The sequence below is a fragment of the Argiope bruennichi genome, chromosome 3 (genome assembly GCF_947563725.1).
Source record: "Argiope bruennichi chromosome 3, qqArgBrue1.1, whole genome shotgun sequence".
Taxonomy (NCBI): Eukaryota; Metazoa; Arthropoda; class Arachnida; order Araneae; family Araneidae; genus Argiope; species Argiope bruennichi.
In genome coordinates this window covers 50901248-50926739 of record NC_079153.1, presented here as the reverse complement: position 1 = coordinate 50926739, position 25492 = coordinate 50901248, and the positions used below count along the sequence as shown (strand labels likewise).

Below are 25492 nucleotides of genomic sequence, written 5' to 3'. Positions count from 1 at the left end.
TGCGTCTACTATAGCATAAAATAACGTTCAATAAGACCTCAAAGAATATTCGCTCAGATATTTATCATGTGAGCGTGTTTCTATGTGAATAGATTGACTTCATCTTAACCCTTTATTTACTGACGGTATTTAAAAGTACCATTTAAATCTGGCTTATATCTTCGTAATATGACAATTTTTGCTGATGGTATTTTAAAGAACACGGAGAATGTAACCCAAATAGCAAGAAGTTAATATAAGCTAAAAGTAGGAATTAAAAATATTTAGTTAATAATTAAATTAAGATATTTCGATTAATTAAAATATTTTTCTTGGGTTCCCTGGGATTATTCTGCAAGAAAATTTTACTAGTGCAAAAATGAAGTTGAAAAATTGATGCCAATATAATTCAGTAAATAAAGGGTTAAATCATTAAATGTTAATTTCTATACCTATTTTTCAGAATGTTATTTTGTATTCAAAATATGTCAGACAAGTAATGAAGCAACTTAATTTTTTTTCTTTAAGAACACTTTTATTTGTATTTTACGAAGTAGAAATATTTTTTTAAAATCTAAAATATGAAGGTGAGAACAAAATATGTGCTTTAAGTATATTTGAATTTCAATCATATTTGTAAAATAATTAATATTTTTAATAAAAGTTAAAGAATATTTTTTTATTTTTTACTTATCCTTGATATTTAATTTCCTTAATAAGTTTGCTTACAGCGTCACAATCCTTTATACTTTTATTTTGACCTTCCTATTTATAGCAAAAATTATTTTCTAGTTTTTTTTTTTTTTACTTATTATTTTCTATTTCTTAATATTTAATATATTTCATAAGGCATTATTACAAACAGGGTGAAATCTTATAATCGCAGTTTCTCAAATTTTAACTACTTCAAGTCACTTTTTACATAGATATAAAATTTAATAAAAAATATTGATTAATTCATAATTAATCTCTGAAAATATTCTAAAGTTGTTTGGAGTGCACAAAATTTCGGAATTTTAAAATTTCAGAAAATTAATATGGATCATAAAAATCCACACTTAGGAAGAATTTAGATAAAATGCATGCGAAAATTAATAAGAAAAAAACTTTTATTAAAAGTATTTAATATTTTATAAATTTTATTAAATTTCAAATTTACTTAAGTCTTTGTTTAATATTAATATTAGCGAAATCAGTACTGTTCGGTTTTCTAAAGAATTTGAAGCTTTGTAAGATACTGATACTACAATTTCAAGTCTAAAGACTAGATAATAAGTTTTAAAATTAAATCTCCAATACTTTGAATTTGGAAGCATATTTTAATTCCCTAAAAAACATTGTACTGAATTTCTAAAATAAAAACGTCTACGAAAAGGAAACTGGAAGTTACAAAACACAGTTTTATTTATTTATATTTTTTCTTCCTCTTCCTTTCATTGATCGTTGTTTATGTGTATCAAGCTTGCCGAATGATATACCAAATCTGAGCTAGATTAAAAAGCGCACTAATCATCACTCGACAGAAATCACAGATCAAAGAAATAACTTGTCGGGAAATCATTAATTAATCTGTAATGATAACGCATCCAATTGTTACGAAAGGAGAATGAATACATTGTTTCGTAGCTGACTACCTTTAAGTTCAAAAATCATTTATTATGAAAGAAGAACAATCGAGTGAGTAAAGAAAAAGTTATTCATTTCTTCTTCCTTCTATTCAGATTATTCACGGCTTCTTTCTTTTCAAAATTAGAAACGGTGCACATTATATTCCAAGGTTGCTTATTTATAGTAGAGGTCAGAAAGAAAAAAGAATTATCTAGAGATTATATTTCTGTAAACAGTAGCTGGAAGGTGTCAAAAAAATATTTAAATAGCTTTTAAACTTAAAACATTTGATGAGTTTTATTTTATTTTTTCCTTAATAAGTATTCCAGTTATCAATTATTCCAGGTGCTTTTCTTGTAGAAGCCATCAGATTTTAATAATTTGTTTCAAAACCGGATTTTTATTTCATGAACTATTGAACAGCCAAACAGCAAACTTGCGAGATTTATCTTTTTGTCGGAGTAAGTTATACATTATTTATACACCGAGCTTCTAAAACTCAAATAAATAATAACAAAATTAAAAATAGGTGATCAGTTAGAAATTTTTAACGGAATCGAAACTAATAATTCATTCCAATGTTATAAATAATCATCACAACCTAGAGGATTTTAAGTAAAAGCTCCTTTTCTACCATGGATTCTTCTATATTGCCCTTGCATTACATAGTACAAATAAGAACTCTAATATGAATATTTCTTAATTATTTTTAAAAGTGAACACTAAAATGAAATAGCAAAAATCTTTAATAAATCTTAAGTAGTATGCAAAGCTTTCTTTTTTATGCGGGACTTATTAAATGCAACAAATTCACTGAGTTAATCATGAATAGCTAACCATTCACATTAAAGCATAGTATAGATACAAAACAGCATTTTTATTTTTATTTTGCAAGAGTTAAATTCTTTTAATTAAAACTACCATATTGTATTACATACTAAGCGTTCGCTTTTCATCATAATATCGCTAAAAAATAAAATATCCAAAGTTTACTATAAAAAATAACAAATAAACTGATGTCTTAAAGACATCAATCACAGTTTTTGGTCGACATTCAAAGACGAGTCAAAATTGTGCCACTGTAAATGAAAAATAGTATTCATAATAACCAGAATATTCATAAATTTGAATTTTACATCTAGAAGCTGTCTAAAAAAATTCTTCAACCAAATCACGATTCATTCCGTCCAATCACCAGTTATCAAATATTCTACGCCTAGAATAAAGAGTAACATGCATACCTATAAGCCACTGCCTTCTTTCCTTAAACAATCCTAACTTGAAGTATTTAAGAGCTTGTTTTTTTGTATGTAGTCTTTTGCAAAACTTTTTCAATTGACTTCTAAACCTTATTCCAAGAGGCAGACTTAAAAATCATTTTTAGTTAAATTTCCCAGATTTTCTCAAGATTTTTATTTTTGCATGGAAGTTAAGGAAACATGCATGGGCACAAGCACCACTCAAAGATACATCAAATTCAACAAACAGCTCAATCTTTTTTTCGAATGCAATTTGAAAAAAAAAAAAATCGTTTTTATTCGGGAATTATTGCATTTTAAATTGAAATTCCATTACTTACCACAGAAAAAAAAGTACCGATTACTAGTGAACACGACAGCTACAAATGTAGAGCTAAAAAAATAGAATTCGGAATACATGTTTAACATCTATGATATAGATAAGCACCAACCGAATCCGTCAAGATCTTGACTGTCTATCGGTCTGTACTTTTGCATACAATGTAAACGCAATAATTCTGAAATATAACAACTTAGGTAAATAAAAATTTGGTTCACAGTTTTAGAATCAAAAATGTAATTTATTCTCAAGTTTTTTTTTTTTTTTTTCCTTTCCAAATCAGGCAAAAGATTAAACGCATGCCATCTGTACTTTCTCACGCCTGGAAAAAATGCAACGATTTAAATAAATAAAATTTGATATGTGAACGTGTGACAACTGAAGTTCTGTCAAATTTTGGTTTCAATTAATCAGTGAAAAAAAAAAAAAAGATACATTTTCTGGTACTTATGTATTAACCGCATTTCCGCAATTAATCGCCAAAGATGGCACGCTAGATTCAATAAAAATGCTAGACTCATGACAAAGATCGATATTTCGTAACTATTGTTTGTCAATGACATCCAATTAATGCTCAAATACCGGTTTACTATGTTATTAAGTACACAACTCTCATGTGAAAAATAAAAATATGAGAACTTGTGATTCTCATGGTCCAGCCCTAAAATCAATAATTTTATGCAGAGGAAAAGGGGGGATTACAAATTTATTAAAGAGTATTCGAGAAAGTTTCGGGGAAACCACTGCTGCTGGTTTTATTTAAATTCACAAAATAAAATTTTAAACTACAAAAGTCTAAAAACCATCGATGGAGAAAATTCCTTTTAGATCCTCCACACAAATGCCATTTCCACAATTTATCTAGGAATTGTTTCAACCATAAAATCAAATGACAGATGGAAGTGAAAATTAGCAAGTCATCAATTCTGATTTATTCAAACAATTTCTTCCCATTTCCTAACCTTCACAAGTACAGAATGCTTCTTTTGTCGCCACTGCTCATAAAAGCGAAAAGAAACTAAATGGCATCTTTATTAATAAAACTGAAACAATGCTTGCCAGCCACGATTGTACAGTTCAAGAAAAGCAAAAAATTATAGAATATTACTACAAATATCTTTCATTGAATGACTGAATGGAGGAAATTTGAAAAGAAGGACACATACAGCGTCTATATGCGAATTAAGTGGAAGCAAGGAATGAAAAACAATTTAGAACTAAAATGTCGCATGACGTTTTCAATTTAAAAACACATCGGCTTTTATGTTTTATTTTAATAAATATATTAGCCGTTTTCGGAGACCAGGTGTTCGCCCATCATATTAATAGCATTAATTTAGTAACGCCAACCAACTTTGATTAACCACGTCTTATCAGAAAAAATTAAACTATTATTTTAAACTACGTTTTCACAATAAACACAGAATATTCTGATCGGTACAAAAGTTGTGAAATTAATTGGCAAAATCGGTCCACTTATTGAAATTGCTGGGCTTTGAGAGTAGAGGCAAGCAGGTGAATCGCTCATGACGTATTTAAAACTTATGAGATTTTAAATGAAATAAAAATTAATAAAATAGATACAGTGACTGGAGCTGGCGGGCTCTGTTTTTCCCTCAGAAAAAGTACAGTGGAGTAGTTATCAAGATTTATCTCGAAAACGGGGGACGGTATTGATGACATATTTAGGTAGTCGTGGAAATTCATATGAAATAAAAATTGACAATATCGGTACAATAGTTTGGGTTGAAGGACTGGGCCTTGGTTTCATTTGTATCCAAATTGTATTGTTTCAATTTCTATCAACTATCATATTATTAAACGATTACGATAAACTTCTGTGTTTAGAAAAAAATTAGCAGTTTTCAGCAAAAAGCTATTCGTTCACCATAATATTAATTTAGTCTATACTCCATCTTTAAAGAGATGCATCTTTTTATAAAAAAGGTAATATATTAAATGACACTTGCACCATATATACGGAGCATCCTAATGGATTAATTATGCTTGCAAAGTTACACAATCATTTGGCAGAATCGGTTCAGTTTTCGAGGGTAGGATCATTCAAATTTCATTTTACGATCTCTAGGTAATGGAGGGTAGTGGTCAGCAGGTGTTTAACTTTTAAAGGGAATAAAAATTGGCGAAATCCGACCAATGATTAAAGCTGGAATCCAATTTTTACCGATCATTTTAAATATATAAATGCTTCGCAGAAAGAATCATTCATTCAGGATTCAGTGTCAAACAAAAGCATGATGCGATTTAAATACTTTTCCCAGCAAATCTTGGCAAGAAAACAATTTTTCGTTGGCATTTCGATGCAACGAACTGCTGTAGTTTTTCGGTTTCTACGACAAAAGCCACAACCTTGACCATAAAACAGAATTTTAACCTCTCATTCCGGTGGTTAAGAGCCAGTTGAAAAAAAGTGTCAATGAATTAGAAGTTAAAAAGTTAGCTGTGACCCACGACAGTTTCTGAACTTTGTTGCTGTTTATTTAGGATACAGCGACAGTGTTCCTCCTTTTTCCATTACTATTTCCTTTCGTTCATATATGTATACGCATGAATCTTTTCACTCTAATTTTATTCCCACTGCAATCCAGTTCTGAAGAGTAAAGCAATATACTTTCATCATCCACATATCTTCCCATATTTTTACTTTCAAAACCAGTGAAATGCATATTGTGATAAATCCCATTTATATACTTGCCTTACACTGTAAACTAAGTTGTTAAGCATGTTTTTAAAAAAATGCCTTAGCTTAAGCTAACAAATATTTAACAAAAATGACTTAACTTATTTAGGATATATTTAAACGATTTATTAAGGCACTGACTTGTTTCAGAAAACAATATAAATTTTTTAAATTCAATTTCTACTCACGTCAACAAAGAAAAGTTTTATTTTAGTTACTTTATATTAAATAATTATAAAAAATTATTAAATATCAAAAATTAAGTATAAAAAAAAGATTGATTTTCGCAAGAATTGAACTCGGATTTTTCACCTTCACGTGAAAAATACCGAAATCCTTGCATTTTACCGATTGAGTTACTGCCTGTTGATTTCAATTTTCATTACAAACTGTTAAAACTCTATTTAAAGTATTAAAAATCAAATTAATTAATGAATTAATATTTGATAAAACTGTCTTAACATCAAGTGCCATCCATTACAAGTTAAAAAAAATGTATTTGAACTTGAGTGGATGAATAAAAAGTATTTTATTAAAGATTGAAAATTTGAACAAGATATATATAGGGAGAGTGTGAGCTAATAGTAAGAATTGAATAAAACCTCTTTCACAATTCTTCATTTTATTACATCACAAAAATTTTATTTTATGATTTAAAAACACTTTTAGGTTTCCCAGATTTCATTATACTTTTACAGTAGAATTTCTTTTTTTAACTCTTCCTAAATTTAACATTTGACAACTAAAACGTCGATTCATTATTAGAAGTATTAGCAAGATAACTTTATTTACTATAAAACCCCCATGAAGAATGACAGTAACAAAAGATTTAAAAATCGCTAGTCTGTAGATTTCTAATAACAACAAAATAAAAAAAAAACATTCAACGGTTATTCTCCCCTTATTAGTCAATTTTTAAAATAAACAGACGACATTGTTCTAACTATAAAGGCAAATGTATGTTTTGATGCCTTCTATCTGAATTAAACTAAACTATTTAACCCAGAACTACCAATATCTGACAATTTCATGATATATCTACTCAATGAATTTCATTGCGTAGATATGACATAGATATGGGGGGAATTGAGATTCATAAAATAATGAACTGTGCAAAACAAACACTGAGAAATAAAATAAATATGATTCATTGAAAAAAAAATTAATACATTTATACAAAAAGTGCTTTAGATATTAAAAATATTGTAGAATTATACCACAACCAGCGGGATTTGCCTCCGCAAAAATTTCTCGCATACTCTAATAAACTTGTTATGCCAGAGAACGCCTTACATGGCACTGGCGTACAATAACTACGAAATATTAACTTTTGGGATGAATTTAACCTTTTTACTGAATCGATCGTGTCATTCTTGGTGAGTTATGTGACAGTTAATCCCTAGCATGCGTTACTAGTATCCAAAAATCGAATTTGTATTTTATACACGTTTTTCCCAACCGATTGAAACATAAATTTGACGCAAAACTGCGCTTGTAATCCCAAAACCCGCATCAAATTTGATATATTTTAGTCATTTCGTTCCTGAATTATCGCGTTTACTTATTTCTAAATGTACAGAGAGATAGACAGTCACTTTGTAATTGGATTTGGCTCAAAATTTGACAAGTGCAGGTTTTAAATCTGTGTACCGAATTTTATCTATCTAACTCTCTTCGTTATGTAATTATCGTGTTAACTTATATTCAAACAATCGGACTTCCCCTGGACAAATTTTATTTAAAATTTTAAAGAAATCTGCAAATTTAGTGTAAAGACCGTATGTCAAATTTCTACCGTCTAGATCAAATCTTTGTCATAGACAGACAGACATTTACCAAAATTGTGTTTTTCGAACTCAGGAAGATCTAAAACGTGATCATTCGTCAAAATCTCGAGATCGAATTTTTTGATGATAACTTTATTTTCTCTATATTACGTATACGAGAAAGTAAAAGGAAAATTATCGATCTCAAGAATGATAAAATTCGATTTCGAAAACCCTGAAATCCTTGAAAATGCGTCAAGTCTGACTATTGAAATGAAATGGAATTGAATTCACTTTTATCATTTCATAAAATATTTAATCATGCGATTATCTTCCATTATTGAAAACTAAAGATTTTACTTAACGTCTTAGCGATTTACATGAAGAATCAGAATGTGGAATTGCAACAACAACAACAACAACAACAAAAAAAAAAAGCGGTATTTTAAAAAGATTACATAGACACTTAAACCTTTAATGGCACTATGAAGGTATGGTGGTCGATTCTATGAGAAAGGTACATATATATCTAGTAAACAAAACGAGTGTAAGGTCAGTACGGTTTTAAAAGTCTCTCCCAATTTAATTTTTAAAAATATTCTGTCGATAGAATCACAAAAATTCAAGTAATGTATTAAAAAAAATGAAAATAAACAGAACAAATATTTCTGGCGAATGAGGTGATCGCCAAAGGTGGCTAGCTATTAATAATGTAGAATATATACAATTAAGGGCAAGTTAATTGTAGCTTGAGTTAAATTTTTTAAAAATGGGAAAACTGGATTTAAAATAAAAAGGCTTCAAATTGGTATCATTGGAAGGTTAATCTTTTTTTAAAAATTAATATGACGTGAAAATAATTTCATTGGACTTTTGTTATCGCTGAAAAACGTTCGTTTAGTACAGTTACACTCTAAACCGCAGATCTAATCAAAGAAAAGGGTTAAAGAACTCGGAAATATTTTTTTAATCAAATTGTTGAGATAAATAAGTAGTATAATCAACACACACATACACACACACATGAGGGAAAAAAAACGTATTTTTTTTTCTCTACTCTCTATTGCGGCAATGTATTTAAAGAACACAAAGATAGTGATTGCACAAATAGCGGAAGAGAAGAAAAAAAGACTAAACGGCTTGATAAATTTAGAACAGCAGTTTTTTCATGATATTCTGATATAATTTTTGGCAGAAATCTATCATGTTCTTGCATTCAAATTTGAAGAAATCTGATGACAAAGGACAATAATAAGATACAATAGTATCACTTTAAAATCATTCGTTAGTATATTTATAAATATTTTTAGCTATTCCAAATGGCTATTTATGATAAAACATTAATCATAGCAAGAGAGCTGATTGAAATTTATTGGATTGGCATTCCGTCTTCAAGTTATACGCACAGGATGTCTTATCTAAGAGGATAAATGGGTGATAGCCGCTCGTTTATAAAAGACCGACTTCTAATCTTTAATCTTAATACTAAAAACAGGTTGAAAAAAAATCGAAAAATGCCATCAAAAGAAAAATGGAAAAGTTTTTGATTAGTTATAAAATTATTTAAACATATGATATATAATTTCCACGTTAGATATTTATAGAGAAATTTAAGCATTGTTTACAAGAGAGCGAATTCTTCATGGCGGCTTTATAATTTATACCTTTTAGAAAATTAGAAGAACATCTTACTATCTCTAATACGATTATCAAATGGTTGACTATGAATTAAAAGCAAACAAAAATATATTGATTCGAATAAAAAAAGTGCACACGATTGTTATTGTTCTTTTATAATTATTAGCCGTATTTAGATAGCCAAGGTCATTTATAAGCCATGTCCAAATGATAAGACTACACTATGTAACGAAATTTTAATAATAATTCTATAATTACAATTCATATGGAGCAGTACAGGTATAAATAATCGCCATTGACATTGAAACACTGATCTCAGCGTGTAGTAAGAGAGCGGATAGTTTCAGTTTAGAAATTCATTGGTTACTGACAGATCCAGATCTTGGACACCCACAGTACACAAACTAAGCCATAACCAAACTTTTTGTCGATTATGTGATGCACAGTGCCTTTATTTTTAAACATTTCACAACAACAATTTTAAGCGAGGTAATCTGACGACTCTGCCATATGAGCTCTTCCATCCTCGGAATCGTGGCACCATAATCCCAACGTACGGGTGCCCTAGGTGGTAAGACCTTAATGTTACGCGACACGTCTTATACCGGACGCTACCGGAGAGCACTGTAGTTTACGGATCTAACACTACCATTAACTTTATATGAGCAATTGAGAATATCATAGTGTCATCTACTGACTAGCACATTAACTCATCAGGATTTTATACAACTTCGCTGCAACTAAGGTTTCATTTTCATTTGGGTACACCTCATAATTTTAATTTATAATATTATAGATACTGAGAAATGATGGAAGAGAAGTGTCTCAAAATGAATCGCCACTGCTCATTTTATCCTTAACATTAATCCCTATTAGCAGAAAATATTGTATATGGTATCTCAACGTTATTCGACATGTTGATATCGTATATCTTGTGACTTTTAGGGGATGGTAGCACGTATCTACACACAAATCTAAAAATATCCAAAGAAATTGCATTTACAAAAGCAAGGAGACAATATATGTCTATGTATGAATCAAATTAAATAGTATTTTTCAGAAACAGGTTTTTCAAAACTGAATAATATAACTCCTTCCCCCCCCCCCAATATATACTACTTGCTTACAAATAAGAAATGAAACGTGGCATTTTATTCAAATTCTTTATTATTTTTCTTTTTCCATATATGCCACAGAAAAAAGGTCATGGTTCCGGTTAATCAGGAAAGTATATGATCACTTTAATAAGAAATTTTCCTAGTCAAAGTATATTTTAAAGTCTTATTAATTTAAACAGTCTTACAATAACTTATAATCCTTTTATATATATGCAGTACGTAGTATGCGGTACATATCAAAGAATGTTTTCAGATTATATTTTGTTTCGGTGTCATTGATCTTAACTTTGATATCAAAACATAATTTCCAGCAGTTTAAGTCAAAACAAATTTAAGAGCCGTAAACATATTATGAAATGTAAGGTTTATCAGAAACGTTACCGGAGGACTGACAAAGATAACCATCGTAGACAGATTTTTTTTTATATTTCAGACTGATATCTAATCTCATGCTAGTCTCATCTTCCGAGATTCAAAATCAGATTTTAACGTGAAATTTGTTAATATGCATTAATTTTTTTTAATTTTTAAGTTTCAAATGATATCTGTAAATTATGGTTTAATCCTTGCTTAATTTACAGCAATAAAATTACAGTAGAAATAAAATATTACAATTTTTTTTTTTTTTGCAAGTACCTATTAATATTTCGAATTTTCAGACTTTAACAATTTTTCACAATTAAAAAGATTCTAGCTCACTTACTAATTTTTTTTAACACATATCAATTTTATATACAATAGCTGCCACTTAATATAATCACTTTGGAAAATAAGGAATTTGATAACATTAACCAAATGATGAGCTGATAACCGAATACAGTAAGAACAGCTTTAATTTCATCACATCAAGGGAGGAGGAACATCTGTGGCTATCAATAATTTATTTCAAAAATAACACAAAAAATTCACTGATTGTTATTTATTGACAATTATTCTTTGATAATTCAGTTACACATTTTCGTAAAATCTTTTTAATGGATAAAATGAAACCTTTTATCAAATTTTTGAACGAGCTCTCACGCCGGATTTTAAAACTCGCAATATTTCAAGAACTCGACTTACTCGGTGTTCGTTTTGTGTGTATGTGCGTGTGCGTTCCGGGGGGGGGGGACTTCAAAACATTCGTCTTTGTCGGAAACATCACCATTTACTGCTTCTTCTGATGACCAAAAATTCACGTTACAGAGATTGTGAAGAAATCAACCGCAACGCGGCATTGCGTTGTCTCATTTTACGTACTTTCTTAAATGTTAAGAAATAATTTTGTATTTAACACACAATTCAATTTTTTAATCCATTTTACTTTCATAATTCAGACGCACTTAATAGATCATGACTGTTCGACAGATTTCAAGCTAAACCTGCCAAAGTAGCTTTTCTTTAAACCCATCCAGAACGTTCTAATTCAGATTAAAAAATTCCCTACAATGAGAAAACAAATATATATTCGCAGATATTTCCTTAAAGTGGGGAAAAGAATTTAACGAACATCCATCGCTAATGCGGGTAGAAAATGAACCAACTTTAGATCTTCTATTTCAAACCTGATAAATGATTAATTGCTCACACTAAACGAATATTTTTATGTACATTTTAATACGTTGGTTTAGGACAGATGTTTTTGACAATATGACATGACTAATTTCATTAACCATAATTACATTAAGCGACTTCCACCGTATTATACAATTTTTTTTATCTACATATCAGCTACGGATTGGTACGGGTTTTTCATTTTGGAATACTGTATATTTTCAGTATTACATATTTATATGATATTAATAATGGTATACAATTTGTGGTATTTATCTATACTTTTAAGAGAAGACTGAAAGTTTGTAAGCTTGCAAACAGGCATATTTGCAAACTTATATATTAATTTTAAAATATAAAGACTAATAAATATTAGACTGCCCATAATGTGAAATTTCAACTTTAGCTTTGAAAAATAGAAAAGGAAGAGAGATTTTCCCATCTGTCTCCTTTTATATATCTAAAAAAATCAAAGATAACAATAGAGCATGAAGTATTACCACACTCTTGACGTAAATTTACGACAATAGGAATAAAATATAAAAAAAGTTCTTTACAATCTATTATTCATCTGATGTACTTTCAATATTTTATACTGTCACATACACACACAAAAGACGACATCAAGCATTCGTGCAGCGGTTTTTATGAGACAATTACAAGAAAAATGTAAGATTTTTTTAGCAAGTAAGATCATAAATCAAGAATCTTTCATTAAAAACTATCCATTGTATTAATTTTTTAATTTCCTAATAGATACTATTCAAGTTTTAAAAGCATTTAAAGTTCAGATTCACTTAAAATATAAAAAAGCTTGAAAATCTTTATTTATTTTACATTTTAGAAATCAGATTGGGTAACACTACATCTAAATTAAAATTTGAAAATTATTATAACAATTTATTTTTTAAACTCTCTTTCTTGGAAATGTTATAATTTTTTTAAAAATCATCTCAATGATTCATGATCATAAAAATTTCCTCTACTCTGTTTTCTTGAATAAAAAAAGTGATAATATTTCAACTCTATAAATTGATCATTAATAGAATTCAATTGTTCAGAATTCACAAATAGAATTTATTAATAGCTGCAATTGGGAGACATTTATTCATCTAATAAGACATTATGAAAAAAGAAAAGTCGACAAATTGTTTTATAAATAAAATATCCATGAAGTTATTTGTTATTTTTTTAAAAATTAATCAAATTGTAGCTTTCTGAAAAAGTATATTATAAATATTTTATTGATATAATCAATTCTTTTTATCCATAGCCTACGAAATTTAATACAAACAAAAAATTGAAACAAAACAGTAGCTTAGCAATGGGAAGTGCAGATACCTTTCTTCTGTATCACTACAGTGATACAAAAATTAGAGAATTTATGCTACTTTTTAAAACCAGATAGGATGACAGAGATAAATATATATATATATATATATATATATATATATATATATATATATATATATATATATATATATATATATATGCTATAGGTGTCATTTACGAATTTACACAGAACTTTGCAACTAAATGTCACATTTTTTTTTCAAATATAGTTTAATAGGAGAAAATATTTAATATTCTTTTTAAATTTTAAAAAATGAATGAAGAAATGCATTTCTAAGTATAATATTTTACAAAATAATTAAATAATTCCTTCAAAGAATAGGGAGTTTTAAATCAATATTTAAATAAAGAAATAATTTTATGTAAGAAATAATTGTATGAAAAATAGGATTATCCTAGAAAAGGGCACATTAGAATTCAATATTCAGTTAATTCATTTTTTTTAAAAAACCAAAAACAAATCAAACTGAATTATTTTATAAATTCTGTTAATAGAATGCACTAGCAATCAAAAACATTTTAATCAAGAGAATATGGATTATCAGCTTCATAATTTAATAATAGGACTTATAAAGAATACAGTGAAGCCCGATTCCAAATCAAACTATATGAACATCACTCTTTTTTTTTTTTTTTTTCAGGTCATGGGAGCCTAAAAACTTTTTAATTATGTGACCAAAAAGAGACAGAGAAATAGGAACTGTGAAAGAGATAATTTTATGACTCCATATCAAAAAGTACTCTATTTTATATGCTTTGTGTCTGAACTACAAAAGAACAAAATATATCACTTAACATTTTTAATACACAGATTTTACAGCATCTTCAAAAATTATTTTACAATTCATAAATATTATTTTTTTTGTCCATATTTGGTTTATTATATATATACATGCAATAATATTTTAAAATTTAATTAATTTTCTAAATTTTATCTTAATTTAGCCCATATTTTATTTATCCATTATATCTTAATTTAGTTTCATTCCAAAAATGTTCTCTAATTTCCAGGTATAATTCTTGCTTTTTATTTAATTATTTTAAACATATGCTTAATAAAACTGATGATTTATATAATTTCTCATGCTCAGAACAAAGGGATAAAAATCCCTATTGGTTACCACACTCCTTTAAAGATACCTAAGATTCCTTTTCCTAAATGAACATGTGTAAAAGAAACCCTTATCAAACTCTCATAGTAAAGTCAATGAAAGGAAAAATTTCTTTCCTTGCTTTTCTTGTGTTGCATTGTAGACTGGCACAAAAGACTTTCTCTGTACAAATTATAACTCTTATTATGAAATAAATCAAAGTTTATTTCTAAAAGTTCTACAATTCCAAAAGTTCTATCTTTTTGGCCAAGGACTGTTAAAATATGTTTACACACATATATATTATTTTATTAAAAAATATTAAATAATAACAAGGAAATAAGTTAACAATTTCTTTACTTACCCTCCTTCAGGAATGAAAAAATAATGGAAACTCCCAGCCAATTCAAAAGTGATATCACAATGTAGGGCAGTATCATCACCCTTATTTAAACTATCTGATCTCCATTTTAACTCTCTATAAACAAGCCTTTTAAAACCATCAGTAGGATTTTCAGGATAATTAATGAAAAGTTTTATACTCTGACCAAAAAGAGTAGATCCTAGTTTAAACTGGATAACAGATCCTAAAAAATAAACATAAAAGGTTTGAAATAAAATATTGCTCTAGTTTTTTTAATTAAATTTTAAAAATAAAAAAAATGTTCTGTTTTTATATAACTAGACTAAACTAACTATTGTAATTATAAAAGAGATATAGTAAGTATGCATTTAAATGAAATAGTAATTGGAAACAAGATAAGTATTTTGAACAAATTTAATATAAAATACACAGAATTTTTTAAAAATTAAATAGCTTATAACTAAAAACGAAATACCTTTTTTAATTGAAAATAAAGTATGTTCAAGATTTTCATTTTCATTCAAATGATGAACTCGAACTTGAATACTAAGAGGGTGATGTCCTGCCATTTTAATGCAGTCAAAGTAACTTGAAATATCACTCCATAATCTGAAGATAAAGAAAAAATGATCAGAAAATAATATAAAAAATAAATGCAGAGAAAATGGAATTCTTGATTTTTTTTAACCACAAAAGAAAATCTCACAAAAGGTATATCTTGGTAATTTTAAAGGGATATTACATTCATAAAGTTAAATTTTAAGAAAATTTTGATATTCCTTAATAATTTATTTTGCAGAATATCAAAAAATAAGTTTTGTTAAATGACAAGCATTATTCAACTTTCTATGACTAAACAGAAAATAAGAATATGTGAGATACTTTTATTTAAAAACTATTTTTTTAAAAAAAGAAAATCAAATGTTTACAATATTATAATTAATTAAAACTTTCATAGGTCATTTAAAAGTGAAATAATACAGCATATAGCGGCTGACACAATTAAATTACTTTTTAAACAAATCTAATTACGTCAGTTCTCTTTTACAAAACAATCAAAAAAAGAATTTGCTCTGAACAGCTTATTTAAATAAAAACAACAATTTGCCTAGGTATTAAAATCTTAGCCGGCAAAATAAGTTTCGTTCAAAAATTATCTACAATGCATGGCCATCGGAACTCCAAAAAAGAAAAACTCAACTTTTCTTACTTTCAATCAGCTGTCAAATGCTGAAGTAAACGGAGCGAAATTTTGAATCGGAAGTCACCTTCCAAAGCAGCCGAAATTTAGAGGTCAAAGAAACAGTAGAAGTTTTAATTTATTTGTATTTTCATTTTTGAAGTCATTCCATTGGAGCTCATATTCAATTAAATTTATATTTCTTACTTTAAAAGATAGAAAATATCCCACATATATTAATTTTTGGATAAAATTCTGAATTTATGAAATTCACCATTTATATAATTTATCTGCAAAAATACTTTGGTTTTTTTCTTCGGAACAAAATTTAAAATCCATTACTCTTAAGACCTAATGAGAAAATAAATTGTTTTAGAACTAATCATCAATTTTTAAAAAATAAGCGATAAATTGTTTGTTAAACAGTTAATTTAATTCCTTATTCGACTTCCAAAACTGAAAACATATGACTGATTCCAGGCAAAGTACATCTGTACTGTATCCATGACTGAAATTGTAAATAATCTGTAGAAAAGAATGAAAAATATTCGAAATTTAAATATATTAATATATTTGTGATATATGTGTCTGTTGAAAAAGAAAATAGCTATTTTTTTAATTGTTGTTATACATTAAAAGTCGTGAATTTGAAATTTGCACCTTTGCTCTGGTTTTAATTTTGAATGTTGTTTGAAATCGGTAAGGTTTTTAGCGGTAGAATACTTTATTTTTTATTGCTATTAATTTTTGTCATCTATTCGTAATATTGAAGACACATTTCAAAACAATTTCATTAAGTATATTTGCATTTAAAAATCATCTGCTAATAAAAATGCAAACTGTAACAAATTGTGACCGGTTAAATATAGTAAATTGATTTGATCATTGACCATGATATTTTTATTTATTTAAATGTATTGAGAAGTAGTGGACGTTATTTTGTACGACAGTTCAACTATGCTGTTTATTTTTCAGTTCCTTGACTTGTAATCTACTTTGTCTTCAGTTTATTATGAAATTTATACTTTATCCAACGTATCGTATTGGAAAAATTCAATTTCCGTGTGAACAAAATCAGTTTTAAGGAAGGAAAAAAATCTATGAATGCATTTATAAAAAAAAATTGATTGATGCAGTTGGAGTTTTATACTTGAAAGCTGAAGAATATTCTCCTGGTTTTAAAGACATGTGAAGGATAATCGCTATTGCAAAAATTCACTCATATCTTGCTCAATAGTAATTATTCATTTATACTATTCTAATGCTAGTGACAAAGTGTAAACAGAAATTAAGGATCTTATATTACATTTATATTTTTGGGTAGATAAAATAATTGAACATTTTAAAGCAAAAATTATTGAAAAGATGGTTGTTGAAAAACACTCCCATCCTGAAAAGTTCTCAGTGCATACAATCTTGATAGATTGATCTGTTAAAATTTCCTTTCAAAAATATATATCCAAGTAAATTAATTTGAAGGATTATATGATTAAATTTTTGAGCTTATTTTAATTACATTTATTGTAATTAAAATCTGTACAAATTTACAAAAATATTAATTTAAATATTTGTATTAAATTTATTGTAATTTAAATATTTACTGATAAATTTTAGAAGGATCTTTTATTATTTCAATAAATATAATAAATTAATTATCTTAAGACCTTAATGTTAATTGTATAATTAAGTATTTATTAGTTTTATCATTTATTCTTTTTATGTAATATAATTTCTTTTTTTATTCTATTTCCTTTCTCTGATGATGTTATATTTGTGTGTGTATGCTATAAAAATGTTCTAAAGAAGATAATTATCTTCGTTTAAAGCATGTTAAAAAGGTATTAAAATCTGGGAAATTAACTTTTAAAAGAAATTGCAGCTTTCTTTAGGATTATCAAAAATTATTTTTATGTACAGCTTTACTTAATTGTATTCTTTCTGTAATTAACCTCTATTACTGGATGAAATAGCTAAGAAAGATACTATGAAGAAAGAAGCTTTCATATATATATAACTAGAGCATGACATAATAGCATTTGTCTGGGTCTTAAAATTACAACAACAATTTGAAATGGTACTTGCTGGTTTTAATGGTGACCATAAAGCACCAAGAAAATGTTTTCCCAAGTTATAAAAATATGCTCAAGTGGGTAAATATATATATAATAAATATGTGCATAAATATAGATCAAATCACATGCTGCCAATTGAAATCAACAAATTAAAAAAAAATATATATTCTTGATGCTTTTTGGTTACTATTACAACCAACAAGTACCTTTTAAATTAGTCAATTTTTATTTAAATGCTATTTTATTTAGTTTTTTTTACTGTTAATGAAAATACTTTTAAAGCTCGTATTGTATTTAGATGTATTATTTACTTTTAAAAGCATTACAGTCATATTACGAACTCTGACTGATTCTCTGTGTAGCTTCTTTTTGCTCTGTCAATGACTGTTTCTTGAATGTAATGAAACACAAGCTCATACAACACTAAAATAAATTCTTGTCTCTCACTGCTGTGCTATACTTTTCTTTGGTACAAGTCCAAAATTTTATCGTTTTGAGGTTAACCCTTTATTTTCGGATGCCTTCTATCAAGTAACATTCATGGATATGCATCATTTTTTTTTTTTTATTGTTAAAAATATCTACAGAGTAGTAAGAAGATGTTGATTAAATTTTTGGAGAAATTTAACATAAGACCATATACAGGGTGTTTATAAAGTCCCGGACCCATTTTGATGTTTAATAACTCATAAAATAATAAAGATATAAACAAACTTATGGCATTTATTGATGGAATAACTCATATATTTTCCTTTTCAGGTTTGAATATTTTTACTTTTGTAAATATCGTCTGCGCGTGTGGTTAATTTCAGATAATTTCATTTTCCAGTCTAAATATCTGTACTTTTCTAAATATTGTCTGCTTATTAATTGCATTTTTCTCTCTTTTGTTTTTGGCAACTATTGCAATGTTATGCTTACTTTTGATGTGTTTGTTCTATGTAGTACTTTTGTATGTGATGTTTTATTCGAGCAGATATTAAAGAGAATGCATACACCACAAGAGAAAGCACAGATTTTATGGTGGTTCGTAGAAATGAAATCGATAGTGCAAGCACAGAGAAATTTCAGAAGAATTTACCAAAAAGATCCTCCATCCAAAAGCAGCATCTTGCGGTGGAAAAAGAATTTTCTAGAAATTGGAAGTATCGAAGATAAGAAATGTTCCAGACGTCCTTGCGCAAGTGATTTTGATGTTGAGCGTGTCAGAGAGGCATTTTTACACAATCCTAGAATATCTGTGAGATCAGCGGCAACAGAATTGGATATGCCAATTTCGATGGTGTACAAGGTTATTAAGAAAAAATTAAGACTGCATGCATACAAAGTTCAAATTGTTCAAGTTTTGGAACCAAACGATAGGCCTAGGAGGATGGCCTTTGCAACAGATATGCTAAGGAGGATAGAAGATGCTGCTGATTTTCTGAAGAGCATAATGTTCTCCGATGAAGCATCCTTTCATGTTTCTGGCATTGTTAATCGCCATAATGTGCGCAAATGGCTCTGTGGATGCCGACATGCTTGCCGCTACCTGGCGTGAAATTGACTATCGACTTGATATTCTCCGTGCGACGAAGGGGGCACACGTGGAAGTTCATTGACAAGGGTCATGAAACTTTTTGAGTCTATTTAACCATTTATGTTATTAATTTAAATATATCTTTATTATTTTATGAGTTATTAAACATCAAAATGGGTCCGGGACTTTATAAACACCCTGTATATTTGTATTTTTCAATGCAATAAACAAATTTTTGTATTAGAATAATAATAATACATTGAGTTACTTTTTCAAGTGCATAGGAATAATAGTAGCATTTCTCAGATTGGGATATCTGAAACTTTATTTTGAATATAAAATAATATTAGGAAAAAGATTTGCATAAATTGACATGTCACTATTGTATTCTAGCCATATTATTTTGTTTATAATTTGAATGACTATTTTAAAATCTATCATAGTAACATAAAGAAAAAAAAACACACGTTTAATTTGCCCTCAAATCTTGGTGAAAAATTTGATTGTAAATGCCATAAATTTTCTTCTGTGGTCTACTTTCAAATTTGTAAAACAGATAGCTACAAATGAAATATTAAAATTATTTAGATCGATAAATTATAGAACAATAAAACAGATAAGTACAAATGAAATATTAAAATGATTTAGATTGATAGATTATAGAAAAAATTAGTTTAAAATTGAAGCATTTTGGCCATTAATTGAATTAATTCATATATTTAAGCAACGAATTTTTTAAGGAATTTAAAAATGTCCATAAGTTTCATCATTTCTATTTCTCAGAATTTTTCTTTTATAATAAGATCTATCACTATTGGACTGAAACTCTGTTATGAAAACAAGAAATACAAGCTCCATTTTTTAAAAACATAAACATTTTGCATAAACAATTTATAATTTTTTTTCCTCGAAAAACTTATTAAAATATTAAGTTTACCACATATCTAAAGTAAAATTAAATGATCAAATTGAGTTTTTAATTAAAAAACAGATTTTAATTTTTTTGTAATTTTTTTCCCTCTTTTCTTTAAATGTTGTAAAATTTTAAAAAGATTTTCTGTTTGCACTTATTTTCTTATCCCGATTTGAAAAGCAAAGATGTTATTACTCTCTTCTAAATGGAGAAGGGGGGGGGGGACCCTGATTTTTCAATGGTGTGTTGCATTTTGAATGTAATGTATAATTTGCTTTACTTTATAAATCTGAATATGTTGTTGTTTGAATATACATTGTTCAAACTCGAAATCATAAAAATTGCAATTTCAAGCTATAGACGACTAAACTGAATACTAGATAGACATTTAGAGCTATTTTTATCAGAAACATTTGCATCAATTCATTGTGACATGTAAAAGGTGTTGGTGAATTCATAATCATCAGAAATATGCTACAATTTCCAGTCCTTCCTTTGTTGTTCTTGAGCAATTATTCCAATAGTAGCATTCATTACAGTATGTCAACAAAAGTTCTGGTATAAATCAAATCTGTCTAAAATATCGAACTAATGTTGAGATCCTACTCATATATATGGAATTTATGAGTACATCAAATGATTTAAGGATATCCTTGAATTGTTACAGCAAATTCTCAAAACATTTTATAGTTTGGTTAAATTTTATGAGTTTTGATAAAATTAACTTCATTCTGTACTTGTTGAAATACTTTGTAACATTGTTCTGAAAATTTCAGACTCTTCATCACAAGAGATGCACCGTTATTCACAGGCAAAAGGGGGAAAAAACTTTACCATTTTATTTTAGTGCGATTTCCTGGCTATTTTTTAAGCCTCATAATATTTATGTCAGGTATCTCTACAGGATTATTAATAATTATTAATGATTTTTCATGATGTTTAAGTCAAGTATTATTATGTCAAAATTTCTCTTTCCTTAAGTAATGAAGAAAATATCTGTAATGTTCATCATTTCTATTTCTCAGAATCCTTCCTTTATAATGAGATCTATCATTGTTGGACTGAAACTCTGTTACAAAAGCAAGATTGTGTCTTTACTTAAAATGGTTTTCTCTCACTCTCTTTTATTTATTTATTTTTCTTTTTATAAAAACTTAATAGATGTATTAAGTTTGCTTTCTCCCCCACTTCTTTCAAATATCTCCTCTTATAGTTTGTTCTTAATACACCTATGAAATTTAATTTCCTTTAGTTATTGATTGAATTTAAATAAGTTTAAAAATTAATAAAATAATGCATTTACAACTAACAAAGAAAGAAATCTTAAACACGCTTATAATGTTGCATTTAATAACAAAATTTTAAAAATTGAAAATTATTAAATAAAGAATTGTCATATTTTATATGTACTCATGGTTTTTAAAAATATGTTCTTATACTTTAAAATAATGTTATTTTAACGTTATTTCAATTTCTTTATGATTTTTGAATTAGTATGCTAAAGTACTATTTTTCATCCTCTTATCAAATTCAAACTGTGGGATAATAACAGTTTTTAGTTTTTTTTTTGTGTGTAAAATTTATTAAAATAATCAATGATTTATTTTGTAATGCATTTTTTAAAACTAATCACTTGATACTATTTTCTATATGATATATAGAATTGTTCTTTTACTAAGAACTTGATGTTTTACATTTTTGTAATATACATTTGGAGTAATTATGTATCAATCAAATGTTAATTTAACTGCACATGATGGATTTTAGATTTAACTGCATGTCATTAGCAAATATTTAAATTTTGTTTAAATTTTAGCTTTGATTAACATGACATAGTTGGTAATTAATTGCTGTTGGTGATTAATTTATTTGATTCCAAATATTCATGACATTTTTGGCAAATATTCATGACATGGAGTTAATACATAAGTGCATCTGATATTTATAGAATTTTCTATCTAAAATATAGCTTAAATTAAAATTTAATTCTACTTATGTTGTGCTTGCTCCTTACTTCTTTATATATATATATATATATATATATATATATATATATACATTCTGTTATTTTATTAAATACTTAGTAAAGATATTGAATTTTTTTTCTTTTTCTAGATCAAGTTATGAACATTAGCTTGCTAGCTTATCTCTGAAATTCAATGTCATGCTTGCCTGATTGTGGCTGTCCTAAAGGTGTACAAGAAACTACTGTTGAAGGTGATATTGCTCATGACGAATCTGCCTATAGACCTCTATCGGAATCAATTCCTCTTTTACCCAAAGATTCCACCATGATCACATATGAAGCAGATGCTTCTCAGTATGCACTTCTGGCAATAATTGGGAAAGGGTTAAGAGATGCTGCAACTATATCTGCTGCACAGCACATTCCAACTGGACAAAAAGTAGCTGTTCGTAGAATAAATTTGGATTCCTGTCCAGAAGATGTCGCATATGTTCAGAAAGAAATTTTGGTTACAAGACAGTTGCGGCATGAAAATCTTTTACCATATTTTTGTTCTTTTGTGTATCAAAATGAAGTTTGGGCCGTTATGCCTTTAATGACATATGGATCAGCAAGAGATATTATGTATTCTCATTTTTCAGATGGTCTACCAGAACTTGCCATAGGATTAATTTTAAAGGATATTTTAGCAGCTCTGGATTATGTACATAAAAGAGGTTATATTCATAGAAGTGTGAAAGCAAGTCATATCTTGATTTCCTCATCCGGAAGAGCTTTATTATCTGGTATGCGTTATTCTTGCAATGTGATTAACAATGGTAAGTGGCAAAACGTTATACATTCATTTCCTCCAGATTCAGCGACAAATTTAAACTGGCTCAGCCCAGAGTTATTGGAACAGAATTTAATGGGTTATAATGCAAAGTCAGATGTGTATAGTTTAGGTATTACTGCATGTGAACTAGCAAATGGCATTGTTCCATTTGCTGAAATGCCACCTACTCAAATGCTACTTGAAAAACTACAAGGTTACCATCCAAGGCCATTAGATGCTCGTACTTATTATGATAATGATGAAACTCAATCACAGAGCCATTTAGGAGATGCTTATAGGATGAGACAGTTCTCTGATTCATTTCATATATTCACTGAATTATGCTTACAAAGAGACCCTAATAGGAGACCTACAGCAACACAGCTTCTTCGACATTTATTTATAAAGCAAAGTAAAAAATCTAACATAGCATTGCAGGACATCTTAGCTATGGTAACTCCAATCTCTGATCATGTTACACTGCCTAAAGAAGATGGTGACAAGCTTTCATTAGAAAATAAATTTCAAGACTTGACTTTAAGTGATCCTTGGAACTTCTAAATTTCATTACAATAATGCATTCTGTACATAAATTATTCTATTTGTTTGCATTCTTCAGTTTTTTTATTATTATTATTATTTTGTTAGATGAGAGCTACTGCTGTATGTACAGCATTTTAACTTAAATATAATGTATCTGCTTTTAAAATGTCTATCCATGGTAGGAAATATCAGCAATAAAAGAAAAGTAAAAATTTTAAAACCTAGTCAAATGATTTGTGATAAAAATAATATATATTTTATTAACTTGTAATTCTTATTAAAAAATCAAATTGTTATTTATGCAAAAACTACAACTTCTGTTATTGTATTAATTTTAATTATGAAGAATTTTTTTTCTCTAGACATTACCTTATCATTATCTGAAATTTAAGCATTTAACATACATTTTGATTATAGGTATTTATAAAATTCTATTTGTTTTGATTTTCCAAGATAAATATTTATTGCTTGTCATTTTGTATAGTTTACTATTTCCATATTAAAACTTTCCAATCCTTTATATTAAATGTAATTTGAAATAAACTCTGTTCATTTTTATTATTTGTGAAATCAGTCGTTTTAATGAACATCAAGAACATTTACTTTATAATTTTAATCTTGGTTTTCAATAATTTTGCATAATTTTTAATATTAGCTTATATATCTAGTGTAGCTCAACATAAAACTATTTCCATGATTTTATCAATGAAAAACTGCAGTTGTCATGAATTTTTTCTTATACTGTGGTATTTACGACCAAAATGTGAAGTATAAAAAAACATTCATAACAAAAATTGATTTTATATCAAATCATTTCTAACTCTCTATGCTATCTAGCTCCATATTTTTTTATACAGTGTTTTAACTTTCTATTTCCTTATACAATTGATTCTGATATAAAAAAAAAATAGTCCACCTCTGCTGTGTATTTATATTATCATGTCTAGTAGCATACTAGCTGGCTTGAATATTAATTTAAAAATATATTTACTCACCATATATAATAATATCTTAAAACCTCATTTATATATTATACACATAAAAGGATAGTGTAATAATAATTTTCAATGATGGGAGAAGAAAAATGTTCTAAAAATATTTCAGAAATTTTATTGCTACAGTTGAAAGGACGGTCAAAATCTTGCATAAAATTTTTGAAAATTCTTGAAATCCAATGAAATTTATCATGAGATTTAAATTGTACCATTAAAAAAATATTGTTTTGAGTTTTAAGATAAAAATTTGTTTTTATAATAACAGATATATATCTATTTTATAATAAATATTATAATAGCATTAAAAAAGTTATATTGTTTTTGAAAATTATCAATAATTTATTAATTAAAATGTCAAAATATATATTTCAAAGTATAATAGACAGCCTTATTGAGCACTTACAGATATGTTTGCTTTTAAAATTGACCCAGCTTTTTCATAGTTGTAACATCAAAAATAATTTCAAAAAATAGATTATATCTAGTACCCTTGAGAATAAAACCGTCTTCTCGAAGGACAATATTGAACTTTTAAAGAATGATGCAGAAGCAGATTCTTTTATTCCTTTTGAAGGTAAAATATACTGTTCAAAAAACTACTGACTGGTCAAAATTTTAATTGCAAAAATGCTTTGTTATATTTAAAGCCTGGTGCTTGTGTATTAATGTATGCCATTAGCAATTAATTGCTGATTGTAATGATTATGGCATCTTTAGCAGTTATGATGTGTTTAATATACAAATTTAATTGAATTTAAAAA

General features: G+C 27.5%; 2 protein-coding genes across 4 annotated transcripts in view; one reads left to right on the top strand and one right to left on the bottom strand.

Moving 5' to 3' along the window:
- The window catches only part of LOC129962628 (glycogen debranching enzyme-like), a 51727-nt gene extending 35694 nt beyond the window's left edge, over nt 1-16033 (bottom strand). The window contains exons 1-3 of the mRNA XM_056076479.1: nt 15940-16033; nt 15205-15338; nt 14730-14952 (exon numbers count right to left, since the gene is read on the bottom strand). Of these exons, the coding sequence (XP_055932454.1) occupies nt 14730-14952; nt 15205-15298 (317 nt within the window). The 5' untranslated portion in view covers nt 15299-15338; nt 15940-16033. The remainder of the gene's footprint in view (nt 1-14729; nt 14953-15204; nt 15339-15939) is intronic.
- Nucleotides 1588-24146, top strand: LOC129962629 (STE20-related kinase adapter protein alpha-like). 3 transcript variants are annotated; one of them, XM_056076481.1, is made up of 2 exons: nt 1588-1656; nt 22529-24146. In XM_056076481.1, the coding sequence occupies exon 2, from the start codon at nt 22573-22575 to the stop codon at nt 23752-23754; it is 1182 nt and encodes a 393-aa protein (XP_055932456.1). In that variant the 5' UTR covers nt 1588-1656; nt 22529-22572; the 3' UTR covers nt 23755-24146. The 3 variants fall into 3 exon arrangements, with proteins under 3 accessions (XP_055932456.1, XP_055932457.1, XP_055932455.1); XM_056076482.1 differs by lacking the exon at nt 1588-1656 and adding an exon at nt 16384-16402; XM_056076480.1 differs by lacking the exon at nt 1588-1656 and adding an exon at nt 16409-16608 and having other exon boundaries at nt 22529-24145.
- Nucleotides 24147-25492: the final 1346 nt, after the last annotated feature.